Source organism: Mauremys reevesii, linkage group 6, assembly GCF_016161935.1.
Source record: "Mauremys reevesii isolate NIE-2019 linkage group 6, ASM1616193v1, whole genome shotgun sequence".
NCBI classification, from domain to species: Eukaryota; Metazoa; Chordata; order Testudines; family Geoemydidae; genus Mauremys; species Mauremys reevesii.
This window is the reverse complement of record NC_052628.1, coordinates 26,245,576-26,260,249: the sequence shown is the minus strand read 5'-3', so window position 1 is coordinate 26,260,249 and position 14,674 is coordinate 26,245,576. Positions and strand designations below refer to the sequence as shown.

The 14,674-nt window shown below is 36.0% G+C and overlaps 1 protein-coding gene across 4 annotated transcripts in view; it reads left to right on the top strand.

Annotated features, from left to right (window-relative positions):
* The window catches only part of RICTOR (RPTOR independent companion of MTOR complex 2), a 162,539-nt gene that overhangs the window by 54,956 nt on the left and 92,909 nt on the right, over positions 1-14,674 (top strand). For all 4 annotated transcript variants that reach the window (XR_005600238.1, XM_039543771.1, XM_039543772.1 and 1 more), the window contains 3 exons: positions 3,592-3,656; positions 8,308-8,439; positions 9,892-9,955. Coding sequence is in view for 3 of the 4 variants with exons in the window: in XM_039543771.1 (XP_039399705.1) it covers positions 3,592-3,656; positions 8,308-8,439; positions 9,892-9,955 (261 nt within the window). In the remaining variant the exon portion in view is untranslated. The remainder of the gene's footprint in view (positions 1-3,591; positions 3,657-8,307; positions 8,440-9,891; positions 9,956-14,674) is intronic.

The following is a 14,674-nucleotide window of genomic DNA, read 5'->3' as shown; positions in this document are numbered from 1 at the left end:
CCATTTTCATGCCAGTGTTTCAACCCTGATGAGACAATCATTCATAGAGGGTAAAATAATAGCTTATTCCCCAAACCTACTTGGTCTTTGGTCTTGGTGAAACTGCCAGCAAGAATGCTTGTTGTGCAGAGGGATTTAGTTGTACTTGTATTTATAATCTTTATTGATTTTTACATTTTATTGTAACTTTTATATTAGTGAAGTTCACTAAGTGTTAGTGATAGAAAAATGTTTGTTTGGACTCAAATCTCCCAACAGAAATGATTTTGTATTTGAACAATAGTTGAACTGAAATGAAAAATGTAAAATTGTATCCATTTTTTTTATTGGAAATTTTCACAGCATGTTCTTTCCCCCCGTATCACTCCTTCCTCAACATTCCAACTTGAGGGAGGATTAAAGGGGGAGAAGAAGAATGAACATAAAGATAATATTTTTAAATGTGCTTTGCATAACATACCATTTAAATTATTCCAGATATGAACTTCATTCTTCATTTAAGTAATTAGGGATCAGAACGGAGGCATTGTAAAGACACTTTTATCTTTTTATTTAGTTGAAGACAATGTTCTGCAAGATTTGAGTTTCCAGTGTTGTCATTGTATTTGTTTACACTGTGAACAGTATCTTTTAATGAACCAGATTAGAAACATTTACAAATGGTTTATTTGTTGAGCAATGATGATGTGCTCAAAAATAAAGTCTTATGTTTTATGGAAAGAGAAAAAAATGCTTGTAAAATCAAATACCTTTAATTTTTATCTCCTTCATATATGCAACTCATCTTACTTTGTCCTTATCTTAAGTCTTTTTTTATATTAAGATCTTTACCTTGCCTTCCTTATAGCAAGTCTAATTTTTAATATTACTATTTGTAACAGTGCCAGGCACTTTACAGGACAAATAAAAAGACCAAGACTTTGCACTGAATTTCTTAAAATCTGATTTTAAACATGACACAAAATGGTAGGACGGGGATGAGAAGAGAAAGGGTGAAGGTTTCATCAGTAAGATCATTGTGGCTATAAACCCATCTTGGTGGTTTAATAAGAAGTAGCTTTTTAATCTAATGCAATTCCTAAAGATGAAGACTGGGATTGTAATCTATGGCTAGACCATGAACGCACAACAATAAATGAAGAACACAATTCTCTGGTTGTAGATAACTTACACTTTTTTACAATTCCACTCAGCTTTCTCTTTTATGCTTTTCAGAATTACGCACGCTTTTAGACCTTGCCAATACCACTGTTGTCTGAAATTGTTTCCTAGTTCCCACGCCGCCTTATACAGGGAAAAAAAGAAATCTATCTAGTCAGCAGAGTATTTTTGCTCTTTGGAAATATTTTTTTTCATACGTCAAAATTATCACTCAGATTTTTCAAATAGTGAAAATGCTTGTTAAGGATCCTGAAGAAAGTTCTATGAAAGTATAACTTTCTTGTTTCACAGATATTTACATTTTGGGGGAGGGTGCGTGAATAATTTTTCCTAAAATGATGTACCTAAACAAGTATTGACTCACTTGTCTAAAATAAAACAACAAACTACGTTTAGCAAGTATTTCCTCACACTGTTTTGTCAACCAATTTTTACACTTCATAAGATGTCAATAGAAATGCTAAAGTGGCCATAGGCAGTCCAACATTAGTGGCGTCACAAAAATAGATAAATACTAGGATGTGACACACTGTCATAACCAGTTAATGCATGCAGCTGTCTGGTGTTGAGCTCACTACAATTTGGAAACAATAAGAAATTAGACCTTTATATTTTTAAATTTATTGAAATTACCTTGTAACTATGTGTGTACTTATTTTTAAGGCAAATACGTAATCCAAAATATTTCAGAATAGTTGGCTACATTTTGCTTCAAATTCTAAATGAAGTTTTACTAACCGGTCTGCTCCTTTTTAATTATGTTGGAGTTCAAGATACAACTGTTTGGTTTTTTTTCTCACAATATAGAAAAAAATTCATTAAGCAAGATATACTTACATCTAATTACATGTACTTGTGAAGTGTTTTTAAATGGTTACAACATTGAAAGGACTAAGAGTCACAACATAAAACCTAGAAGGGTCACACTTTTTGCAGAAAGTATACCTAAAAAATCATTTAATTCTAGCCTATCATCTGCAAAATCTGTTTTTTAAAATAGAATCCTATCTAAATGATTTGTGCTCCACTGATGACAGGAGTCTGGGTGACAGAGGTAGGGAGAATACAGAACACACATTAAATATTGTGGCTTAGTACACTGAACTGTAAGTATATTGGATATGTAATTTAAAATATTACATTTTGTTATGAATTTAGTATTATTGATGGCACTAAACACACACAGTGAACACTGAGCAGAAATATAGTAAGGATCTTAGGCAAATATTAAAAATCACCATTTTGAGGTTGGTATACTCCTTTCTTGTTGAGTTTCTCATTGTAAGGGGTTTTGGTGTATGTCAGTAAGATTATGCTGATTTAGATTCTGTCAGCCTCTAGGGGGCATATGCAAAGTCTATTCTGTTTCAACCAGTGTTACTTGCCTGAGGTTCTGGTGGTGCTTGGAAAAAGATTGAGCTCCAATCTTGAGTGGGATTTATATTGTACTTGAATAGTCTAATTGTATCATGGAGTGTTGAGACGATTACTAGAGGAGTTTGTTAGTGGAAAAACAAAGTCAGCATCTTTTTGAAAGGAATTGTCAGGTCCCACTCAAGAAGCCAAAACTAGATGTTGAGGTTATTACCCACTATCTTATTTCCAGTCATCCGCAGGGGCCCCCACGAGAATATAGTCTTCTATAGTATTGCAACTTTTTTTTTTTATGGAAGGGGCCTCTGAAATTGCTTTGCCCCAGGCCCCCTGAATCCTCTGGGTGGCCCTGCTGGAAAGTCATGGATAAAACCAAACCATTCAAAAGCGGACACTAATTACAGATTGCCTCCCTTTTTGGGTACTCAGCTTGACACCATGGGCCTCATTTGTTATTGCTTTTGAAGAGCTATGGGAGTTCGGCACCTCTGAATATCAAGCCATTATTATTTTGAACACCCAAAATCAGTGTCTGCTTCTGAAAATTTTGGTCCAAAAGTCTTTGCTGCTGTTACAAAACATGGAAATGGACCATCTGTTTCTCTTTGCTTAAAGAACCCTCTGAGTGCAGATCTTTAAAAGAAAATGCATTGACTGTAGTCCAGTTCAGCCGTCCACAGGCTTTTTGACCAGTCACCCAACTAGTGCATGCAGTGGATCAACTGATCAGGGTTTCAAGAAGACATGGGGAAACCGCGTCAAAAGTAGTGCTTTTTTGACTGAGTAGTGCAATAATTGACTGGGAGGCAATTCTGTTACTGTACAGCTTTGCAAAAGGACTGGGTTTGTCCACTGTTAAATGAATGAAATATTCTATATAAAAGTAATGGTTGAGATTTTTAAAGCACTTTGAGATTGACACATCTGTTAATTTCATGGAAGAAGTGCTAAATCCTCTAGATTGCTTTGAAAATCTCAGGCAATATTTTTAAGCGTCAAAGAATAAATCAGATTTTTAAAGCATTATCAAACATGAGTATTTTATTTTGCTTGCAGCTTCTTTGTAATACTGGCCACACTGAAGAAAAATTAGGTTTTACCTATGATGACATCATAATATGGTAAGTATTCTGTAAATTATTTCTGAGCAATATTTGGACACTTTAAACAATATACATTTAAAGTAGCTGTTTTGAATGAAATGAAAGAAAACAACCTTAAGTCGTTTTAAAACCCAATTCAAGTTTTTTGTAGTTCTTATTTAATGTTTTAATATTCCATAACACACAGTATGTAAAATCATACAAGTATAAAACAAAGTGTTATGGAAATAGGAAAGAGAAACTCAGCAAATAATAAACCAGAACAACATTTCTAGGTATGGCACAGAACTCATGTGGCATTAATAATGAATGTAAAGTAAAATAAGAATATTTTGAAATGTAGCTCTCGTAAAGGCTTGCAGAAACTCTTGGGGTGGAATTTTGGCCCTATTGAAGTCAATGGCAAAACTTCCTTTTATATAAGTGGGGCCAGGATTTCACCTGTAAGTTTCTATAATAGTTTACTATATTTCCTGAAGAGAGGCTCACAATTTTTTGCAGTATCATCCTCTAAGGCAACTTGTGGTATAAACTTGCTACATGAATCTGCCTCGATCTTATCATTATTTCTTAGAATAAAAATATTTTTGTTTTATATTTATTAAATCCCTACTTTTCTGCACAGACACTGCTAACTTGCCCCGGATTCAGCATGAATAGCAGAAACAACAAAAATGAGGCTGACTCTTCCGGTCAACCTAATGGTTTTGCCATTCAGTATAGGCGAACTTCTGACATTGAGAACTTAGTAGGTCCAATCAAAAATAAAATAAAATCAGAAAACATTGCCTTAAATTTTGTGAGGATTTTGTTCAGTTTCTTTCAGAAAAACTGACCATGTTGTAACTTTCTTTTAATAAATGATGTTGAGTTTTCTCAGATGGAACGGAATGCTTCAATCGGTGCTACTGAGTACCTTTCTGTTAATACTCCTTTTCACTTTCATTATCCTCTTTCTGAGTATATTATAATTCATGTCAGATTGTGTGCTAGCTTTGTGATGTGGAGACTATACTGTCCAAATTAAGTATTTCTTTACCAAATCAAATTTTAATATAGGTCTCGAGGTGCATGTCTAGTGCATTTTGTTATACAGTTCCAAGACCAGGACATGGATAAGGAAGAATAAAAAATGTTTAGATATAAAATTCACATCCAGGAGACTCGTAAAAAAGTCTATAAGCCCTCTCTAGGAAGAATGACAATATTTTCTGAAAATCCATAGGCAGATGAGCAAAGCATCTTCCATGAAAAGGATCATCCTCTTTGGCACAAGGATCCGTCTCAGAGTCTGTCTTTAAAAAGGCATTGAAATAATCTATTCAGTACCACACTTCATGCATTTATATATGCAGTTCATTCTGCCATAGCAGTGATCAGATAGGTATAGAAAGTGACTACGTTTTCAGAGATGAACAGGCAGCCTTGTTTGTGTCATTTGTGATCATTTGAAAATGTCATTGTCGGATAAAGAACTTCATATAGAAATGCTCATTTGTAAAGTAATGCTTGCTGGTGAAGAAGCCAATATTATTGAGGCTGATCTTTAAAAAGAAGAATAAAGAATTGGTCTTTTTTTTTGTTCTGCCTGGATCCTTAAGTGTATGATGTTGCTATTTTCTTCTTTGATTTCTTGTATTTAACTATGGGGTAAAAATGTCAAAAGTACCTATATTCCATTTTCAAAAATGACTTGGGAACTTAAGTTTAATTGAAAGTCAATAGGAGTGGAGACTAAGTGATTGAGTCACTTCTGAAAATAGGACTTAACCTAAATGACTTAGGAGTCAAAGACTTAACGTATTCAAAAATACCTATGTCAGATTGCTTAAAGTGTTCAGATAGGAGCCTGTTGTTTAAAGGGCTTTTTTTTTTATTTATTTTAAAAATTACACTTGTTTTAATGGAGACACAGGAAGTATTCTACAGAAATGTTTGCGCATTCTGAAGGCGTGAATGGCTAACCTTGAACCATGACGCTATTAAGAATGTCATGTAAAATTGCTAATTTAACCTATTATTACAATGGAATATTTAAGCAAGCTAAAGACAACTTGTATATTTGCTAGATTTTTATCCAAGAATAAATGCAATTGTTAGTTTGTTCTTTGGTCCTTTTTGCTAGTCCATGTGCTTGATTATAATTTCTTCCTGCCAACAGATGGAGACAGTACACTGACAGATTTTGGCATCATTCCCTGCATAGAAGGATCTTGACAGCTCACAGAGCTCAGTTGTTTTTTCTCCAACAGATGGAGTCTCAGTGCCATTGACAGGTGAAAGAAACTCCTGAGCAAAGGAGAGAATGGAATACTTTTAGGCCCCAGAAGTCTCTGAGATTCTTAGCCCTTGTCCTGGAGTAGCTGCCAGTCTGTGGACTCTATCCCACATGCAGTGATTTAGTCCTTGCAGGAGTATAGCATAACTGATTCCTGCAAAAATTCTGAGAAGTGCCAGGCTTTCACACACAACACATCCCTACATAGGGTTCGTGCCCCTCTCTATTCAGGCTCAGGGACTAGGATATAAAAAAGGTACACAGGAATGTCATTTCATTTTGGGGTAGTCAGAGTGGCCAGGGTAAGCATAAGAGGGAAAATGAATCTCCTCCAGGATCATATATCTTCTCTCTCTTACTGATACCGCCCCCCCCCCCCCACCGCCCCGGGAACCAGTGCTATTTTAAGACTGGTGACTTGAAGTCCTTCAGATACCTTGTTTGTAAGAGGCAGTCACTAGGGAACAAAAATCCTCTTCAGGAAGGAGAGATCCACAGCGATGAGGGCAACTTGGAAATGTCTGATTTTTTTTTCCTCCACAGTTAAGAGAGGGAAAATGCAAGATATTCATAGGAATAGCCCTACTGCCTCAGACCCTCACATTAGATCTCTCTGACCTTGATCATTCTTGTCAGTCTTCTTTGAACTCCCTTGTAGTTCTGCAATGTCCTTTTTGAGATGGAGTGACCAGTACTATACGCAGTATTCCAGATGAGGCTACACTATTGATTTATATAAAAATATTACATTTTTGTATTAGTCATCATCCGATTCCTTATGCATCCTAACAGCTTGTTAGCTTTTTAATCACAGCTGCACATTGAGCTATCTATAGTAATACCAAGGGCCCTTCCTTTGATCTGATCAGTTAATTTAGAATCCTGTAAATATGAGTAGTATAACTTTTCCCCATCACTGTGCATTACTTTACATTTATTGGTATTGAATTTCTTATGCCATCATATTACCCAATCACCTAGCATGTTTGTTTCTCTGAAGTCTCTCAGTCCCTCTGATTCTGATTAACTTAAAAAACCCTTCTCCTTTCCAAAATTTGCTACCTCATCTCTCTTTCCAGATCACAATAAATGTATCACACACCATGGAACCTACTAGGGATCCTTGAGGGGCCATGCTGTCCATCTTTTGGATGATGAAAATTGACTATTTACTTAGGAGATAAAATAAAGAATAGGATTAGTTTGTGATCCATTACAATACTTTTCCTCTCAACCCATGGCTATTTAGCATCTTCTGCAGGACTTTATCAGAGATCTTTTGGAAGTCATATTATATTAGTTGGTTCTCCTTTATTCACTGCTTTATTGATATGTCCAAAGAATTCTAAATGATTAGTGAGACACAATTTTCCACTGCACAAACTGCTGGTTAGTCTATCATATGATCTTACAGGAGTTTTGTTCTATTTTAACTAACATTTCAACCAGTTTTCCTGGTGCATATATAAGGCTTACTACTCTGTAATTGCTTGGATCACTCCTAGAAGCTTTTTTTAAAATACTTACAACATTTGCTACCTTAGAATTTTCTTGGACAGTGACTGTTTTTAATGAGAGAGCATATTTTTATTAGCAGGTCAGCTACTTCATAAGTTCCTTCAGAACTCTTGGAAATACCATTTGGATCTGACCTAAGTCATGTCAGCATACAGTAGCTGCAGGTATTACCTCGCTTGTGTGTGTCCACACTACACTTGTCAGCAGTTCATGTTCTCCCCAAGAGTGCTTGTATCGATTGTATTGTCAGTGTGGGGCACTATTGGACGGCTCCTGAAAGGCAATAACAGTCTATGTTTGAATAGCCTCTTAAACCTTGCCATTTAGTCATTTTGATTTATTCCTTGTCTTTTGGGGGGGTCACTTTTTGTTTAGCAATATCTTCTCTAAAACTCTATTTTTTTAAAGTAGCATCTATGCCATCTTTGTATATTTTACTTCCTTTGCTTCTAAGTCTAGGGATTTATTGATTAACCTTACCACTTTTTATTAAAATTTCCCTTTCCAAAGTATCAGTTCTCTGATATATTTCACTTAGCAAATAATATTATGTGAACTGCTTTCAAAGATTCATCTTAAGTCTGGGAGTTTTCAAAATTCTATGTGTGTGTGTGGGAGGGAGGTGTATGTGTGTGTGTGACAGAACCAAAAATCTCAATGTACTGTCTACATCTGCTGGCTGTGAGGTGCTTTACCCAAGTGACTGGACTGGCATAGATCTCAAAGGAAGAAAATTAATAAGGTAAGGAAAATTTCCCTTTACATTTAAAATTTTAACTTATTTTCACGTCAGTAAACAGCGTCTATCCCTCAAATGGGGAGCTCTATTAGTTGCTATATAATTTGTTTTCCCACTTATTTTTTCCACTGTAGTTTGCGATTAGCTTTACTGAATGAAGCAAAAGAGGTGCGAGCAGCAGGGTTGCGAGCCCTTCGCTATCTCATCCGAGACTCCAGTATTCTACAAAAGGTGCTAAAATTGAAAGTGGATTACTTGATAGCTAGGTAATTTTCCTAGATTACATTACAATAACTTTTCATTTTCTCATCTTTGACTGATTGTGGGGTGTGTGTGGAAATGACTATCTTAGTTTTCTCTGTAAATGTTGATTCTTGATATTCTAAGGTATTTTTTATTTTGGGAAACTTTCTTTTAAAAAAAATAAATAAAAAATATTATACAAGAATGCCAACCAAATCCAAAGAAAATGCTATCATGTGAAATGATATCATGAGGAAGTAAAAGTGTATGTGTGTGGGAGGAAATAAACTTGTTTTTAAAATCAGCTTAATCTGATCCTGAACTCTGAATTAATCATAATTCTATGACATGACTACAAGTCAGAAGTAAGATTGTTTGGATACCTTAACTATATTTCCATACCTTAACATGTTTGGATTTCTTTACAGTTTAACTGTAACTCTGAATTTCCATGTTTGTTTTGGGGATAGTTACTCTCAATCCTAATGCCATTTAATGTAGTTTGTTTTGTCTGGAAATAGGATGAGATTGATGATATGGTATATTATAAATATGTTATTGGTACTCCTCTGAAATGACTAGCAGTTCTGCAGGCATCTCAAAACAACTAAGACCTTTATATCTCACCACAGCATTATGTAAATACATGTGTGTGTATATAAGAAAATTGTTTTAATGATCCTTCATCTATAGTAAAGATTATTATTATTATTATTTTATTAAAGAAAAAACACAAACTAAAATATTATACAAGAATGCCAACAAATCTAAAGAAAATGCTATCATGTGAAATGATATCATGAGGAAGTAAAAGTGTATGTGTGTGGGAGGAAATAAACTTGTTTTTAAAATCAGCTTAATCTGATCCTGAACTCTGAATTAATCATAATTCTATGACATGACTACAAGTCAGAAGTAAGATTGTTTGGATACCTTAACTATATTTCCATACCTTAACATGTTTGGATTTCTTTACAGTTTAACTGTAACTCTGAATTTCCATGTTTGTTTTGGGGATAGTTACTCTCAATCCTAATGCCATTTAATGTAGTTTGTTTTGTCTGGAAATAGGATGAGATTGATGATATGGTATATTATAAATATGTTATTGGTACTCCTCTGAAATGACTAGCAGTTCTGCAGGCATCTCAAAACAACTAAGACCTTTATATCTCACCACAGCATTATGTAAATACATGTGTGTGTATATAAGAAAATTGTTTTAATGATCCTTCATCTATAGTAAAGATTATTATTATTATTATTTTATTAAAGAAAAAACACAAACTAAAGTTCTGTAACCAGTCATGATCCATGTGCTCTCTGAAAACTAGAATTTCTGGACAGTAAGTTGTGTTAATAGTATTCATTCAATCTCTTGAATAGTAGCACCAAGGTGTTAATAGTTAGAGTGGAAGTTACCCTTATTCCTATCTACAAACCACATTTTTTATTTAACTTTTGTTTTATTTTAGGTGCATTGACATACAGCAGAGTAATGAAGTAGAGAGAACACAAGCACTTCGATTAGTGAGAAAGGTAAAAATTTAACTGTTTACTGTTCTCGTGTTGGCTACATCCAGTAGCCAAGCCAGTCAGTCATATTGACTCTAGAACTGTCTCATCAACAGTCCATCTTTGGACAGCCTCCAGTTCCCTATCTCATTTTATGCTGGCAGCAGACTTGTCTGCTGAAGAGCCGTTGTCATGGCTGCTGTCTCTAAAGAAAAAAGGAAAGGTACTAGATGAGACATGGCTTGATTTTTCATCTTTTGCTATTGACAACCTTCCCTTGAGTGAGGAGAGGGAGTCCCACAGAATACACCTGTTTTGGATAGGGATTGGGCAGGAACTTTGGCTCTCTTGATATCACCCTAAAGAGGCCCAGTCCTCTGCAGAGGGTAAGACAGCCCAGGAAAAACAATGCAAGTCTGGTTTGCTGGTTTAGGCCTTCCTATGTTACTTTTCTAGATGGACAGTCATGGATAGAGGAGCTTGTGTCTCTGCCCTGTAAGAATGATGGCCCCCTTCTTTAGAATCCTCTGACTCTAAGGATTACTCCATAACTTTATTTGATGCCTTTCTCAGGGCTGCAAAAGGACCTAGTCAATCTGAGCTAGCTACTATGCTGGTCAGTCCTGCCCTCAAATGCATGAGAGATGTAGGGATGTAGCTAGCACCTGTAATTCCCTCCAGAGTACTTGACACTTGTAGACTAGTCACAGATGATGAGTTCTTTATTCTGGCATAAGGTACTCTGCCTTTGACTGGACCTGAGTGTTCTGCATTCAGCTCCTACTCCTCTAGTTAGCATCAACATCATAGAAACAGAACGAAGGTTTACCTAAAGACTCAGTTGAGGTTTGGAGCAGTTCCAAAGGGTGGTTTCCACAGGAACACTGAGTTCAGAATGACTGATTTTCCTGTGTTTGTGTAGTTGTTTGAAAATATCTGTGACACCAAAATTTAGAGTCCATTTTAAGAAAACCTTTGTTGTTGATCATGGGTATCTCAGTTGTGGCATTCATAGCTCTTACAGGCAAGCCTTATGTTCTTGGGTAAAACAACTTTGTCTCAAAGAATGAGGAAAAAAGCAAATGTTTCTTAGGGTAACAGTGACTTTTTCCTTCACTGGATTCTCTGATATGGACAAAAGTCACAATCCAGCTAAATGAAGACCTTCCGTAATCTAGACAAGTACAATCTGGGTTCAGATCAATACATGGAATGGACACTATTAATAGTGCTAATAGATTAGTCTCTTGTTGATGGTTGGAGCACAGGCATCCATTCTCATATTTCTTCACCTCTCTTCCACATTTGATAGTTGATCAAGAAATGCCACTGGAGTGCAGAGGAACACTCAAGTTGCTTTAGTCCATCCTGCAGTGCACCCAAAGGATAGTGATAGAAAATTATTCCTTTCACAACTAGAACTTACACTTTCATAGTCACACAAGGGCTATTCTCCTACAGTCCTGTGTAACATCTATATACAACTATTAGAACTGGTGAATTATCATGGACTTACATGCCAACAAGACATAGATAAGGCACAGCTTTTTACCTTCTATGTCACAACATATAACAAAGCTGTCACCAAGTTTGTGCAGTGTTTGGTCAAGATCAGGACACAAATGAAGGACAGCTAGTTGAAGATGAACCTCAATAAGATGGATGCAGTGGAAATGTCTTTGAGGAATGTGTAGCCATGATATAGTCTCCTTTGGTTGAAGATACACAACCAATGTTTCCTAACATCTCTGGCTGACAAGGATACTGTGTCCTATCCTGGGAGGAAAATGACCTGGCCTCAGTAATACACACCGTGGTCACCTCCTGGCTGGATTACAACAGTGCAATATTCCAGGGCATGAAGAAGTCAGCCCTTAGGAAACTCCAGCTAGTAAAGAACACTGCAACATATCTGTGAAGTACGTTAGCATCCTATAGTCAAATTCAGTGCCTCAGTCCTTCTCTTCAAGGTATTCAATGTTTTGGGTCCTGGATACCTAAAAGATTTTATAAAGCTCCAAGACAAGGACCATAGCTGTGCTTCCCCACAATGAAGTTGTTTGTTGCATGGGCAAATCTTGTTTGTGTAGGAGACCTTGCTTTCTCTGGAGCCAATCAGACACTGGAATGGGTTCCCTCTGAATCTCAGAACCACCAGAGAATTCACCACTTTCTGCTCCAGGTTCAAGGTGTACTTCTTCAACCTTGTCTTCAATAACAATAAAAAATATCATAGCACTAAAGATATAAAATAAAACTTCAAAATTAAAAATTAAATAAAATATAGGAAGGGAGAACCACATATGTGTGATGATAATTGTGTTGCTTTGTGTTTCTGGAAGGTACTCGTATCTCAGTGATGAGATTGGTATAAAATCCAGAATAGAATAGGAGACAAAGAAAAACATCTTCATTGTGAACCATTATAAACTTTCCTTTTTATCCCGGCTTTTAGCTTCATGGATGGCCTTGGCACAAGCATTCTTTTTCTCCTGTGCCTGTACCCTTTGGAGGGCATTCATGCTAGATACTTGCCATCTCCAAACAGATCTGACAACCAGTTTCCCACTGGGAACTTTGAAGCTCATGTAGAAACTGTCTTCAGTGTTGGGTCTCTGAAGAGAGCATTGCAGAGCAGCTCTGTAAAACACTTCTTCATATCTAACAGAATCTTGGATCATTTTCTCTCCTGGATAATTGAAAAAGAAGACTATTCTATTTCAGACCTACAGACAGAGGTCAAGATGAGGTCATTTCAATGTGACCCCTTACTCTTTAAAGGAGAGATGCTTTTTTTTTTTTTTTTTTTTTTAAAGACTCCACATTTGACGTTCTTCTTGACAACGCCTCCTGGCTGCTTCTAAGAAGCTCTCATTTACCTATCTCTGATCTTTCAGAGGCCTAAATTTATGTATATCTGCATTAAAATAAATACAGTAAATGTCAGCTGAACTCTGCAATAAAACATTAGAAATTGATTATTTAATGAAGATTTATTTAACAAGATCTCTTCCTTTCCATCTTCTAAAAACAGAAAGAACCCCCAGAAGCAAAGCAGCCTTAATTTTAAGAGATTGTTTGCACTCTCCCAACACGATAAATGAGTGTAATATTTATCCTGTCCGTTCAAGACCAGGAGGGGCTATTTTGTAAGAGTGATTAGTCCCACCCACTATTGCTAATTAATTCTTGTTGTTTTGTACCATTACATTAACTGAAAGGCTCAGTATGTATGTGGGTGGCTGAGGAATGTGGGGTTTTTCTCTAAAGTCCGGTGTTAAAGAGCTTCCTGTTTTGTGGGTAAGAGTATCATGGTATGACAAGCTGTAGTTTCTTAAAAACATCTTACAAAAATAAACTTGTTTTGTATGTTTAAATCTGTCTATGTAACATTAGTGACTTCTCATTGAATAATGACCTGCAAAGGAAGCAAACTAGGCTTGTTCACTTTTTTGCTGCTTTATGTGAAATCTAAAGAAGGCCTGAAATGTATGTAAAGCAAATAAAGGTTGAGAAAAGGGGTTCTGTTTGCTTTTTAAAATTTTAGAAATATCAAGAATACCAAGCCTGGTCTGTATGGGGTTTTGATGGAAGAATTGTTGGAAGTTCTCGGATGTATATTGGGAGCGTTTTCTGTTTAAAGATGGTGTATCTTTATAGAACTGGTTCACTACATAACTCATCTGTTTGATAGGACAGACTCCTGGGAACACATTACACTATATTTACATATAAGCTCCCCAAAGAAGAAACAAAATTTGTACTGTCCCAAGGAGATAAGCTATCTTGAGGCAAAACCAGGTCTCTGTTTGTTTTCCTCAGAGCTCACAGCAAGGGCTTGTTCTTCCGATCAAATTCTAAGACTAGTAGAAAGATGAGTCTCATACAATTGTATAAAAATTGGCCAGATTCATGATCTGCGTGATATTCAGCAGAAGAAATTCCACACCTAAGAGTTCTCTGTGGAAGATAACTTCATGCTGTCCACGTAAATTCCAACTCATGTAAATAGGGCCCAGATATTACAGAGAGAGGCACCACAGAAAATACATGTAGTAATAACAAATGTGCTAACTTTTTTGCCTAATATAGTAGTGCAAACAAACAAGATGCTGTTCTCTACAAGAATATATTAGCGTTTGTGCTGTTTATTGAATGTATTAAAGTGATAGTTTCCTTTTAATGTCAAAGTACATTGCAAAACTGGGGGAAAGCTCAAGCGCAGGAGGCAAAATGAAACACCGCCTATAAAACTCCCTGTAGAGTACTTTATATGTACTTACTTCCTTGCCATACTCTTTTGAATTAACATTAGCTGAATGAAACTGTGCTGAGATTGTAATTTTTATTGCTAGCTGGTTTTTGTTTTTTTTGATCTGAGCATTTTACCTAAATGTGATGGCTAGATAGTCATCTGAGACTCTCTTGCTGCATCACTGCACTTCTTTATAAAGTATGTCCTTCTGTTATGAGAGGTCCTGAATAGTCTACTTGTGGTGCAGTGTTGGAATTATTATTTATGCAGGATATTACCATGACACTAATTTAATCATAAATTCCTTTATTAAATCCAAATTGTATGTACAATTGCTATAAACATGTCTATCAGCCTAAAAATAAACAGTCACTACACCCAATACAGTAATAAAGTATTCATAAGCATGCGATCAGTTTACTTACAAATAAGTCACACCTAGGGATGACCATCTCATTCTGGCCTTCCCCAGTATGATCAGGTAGAGT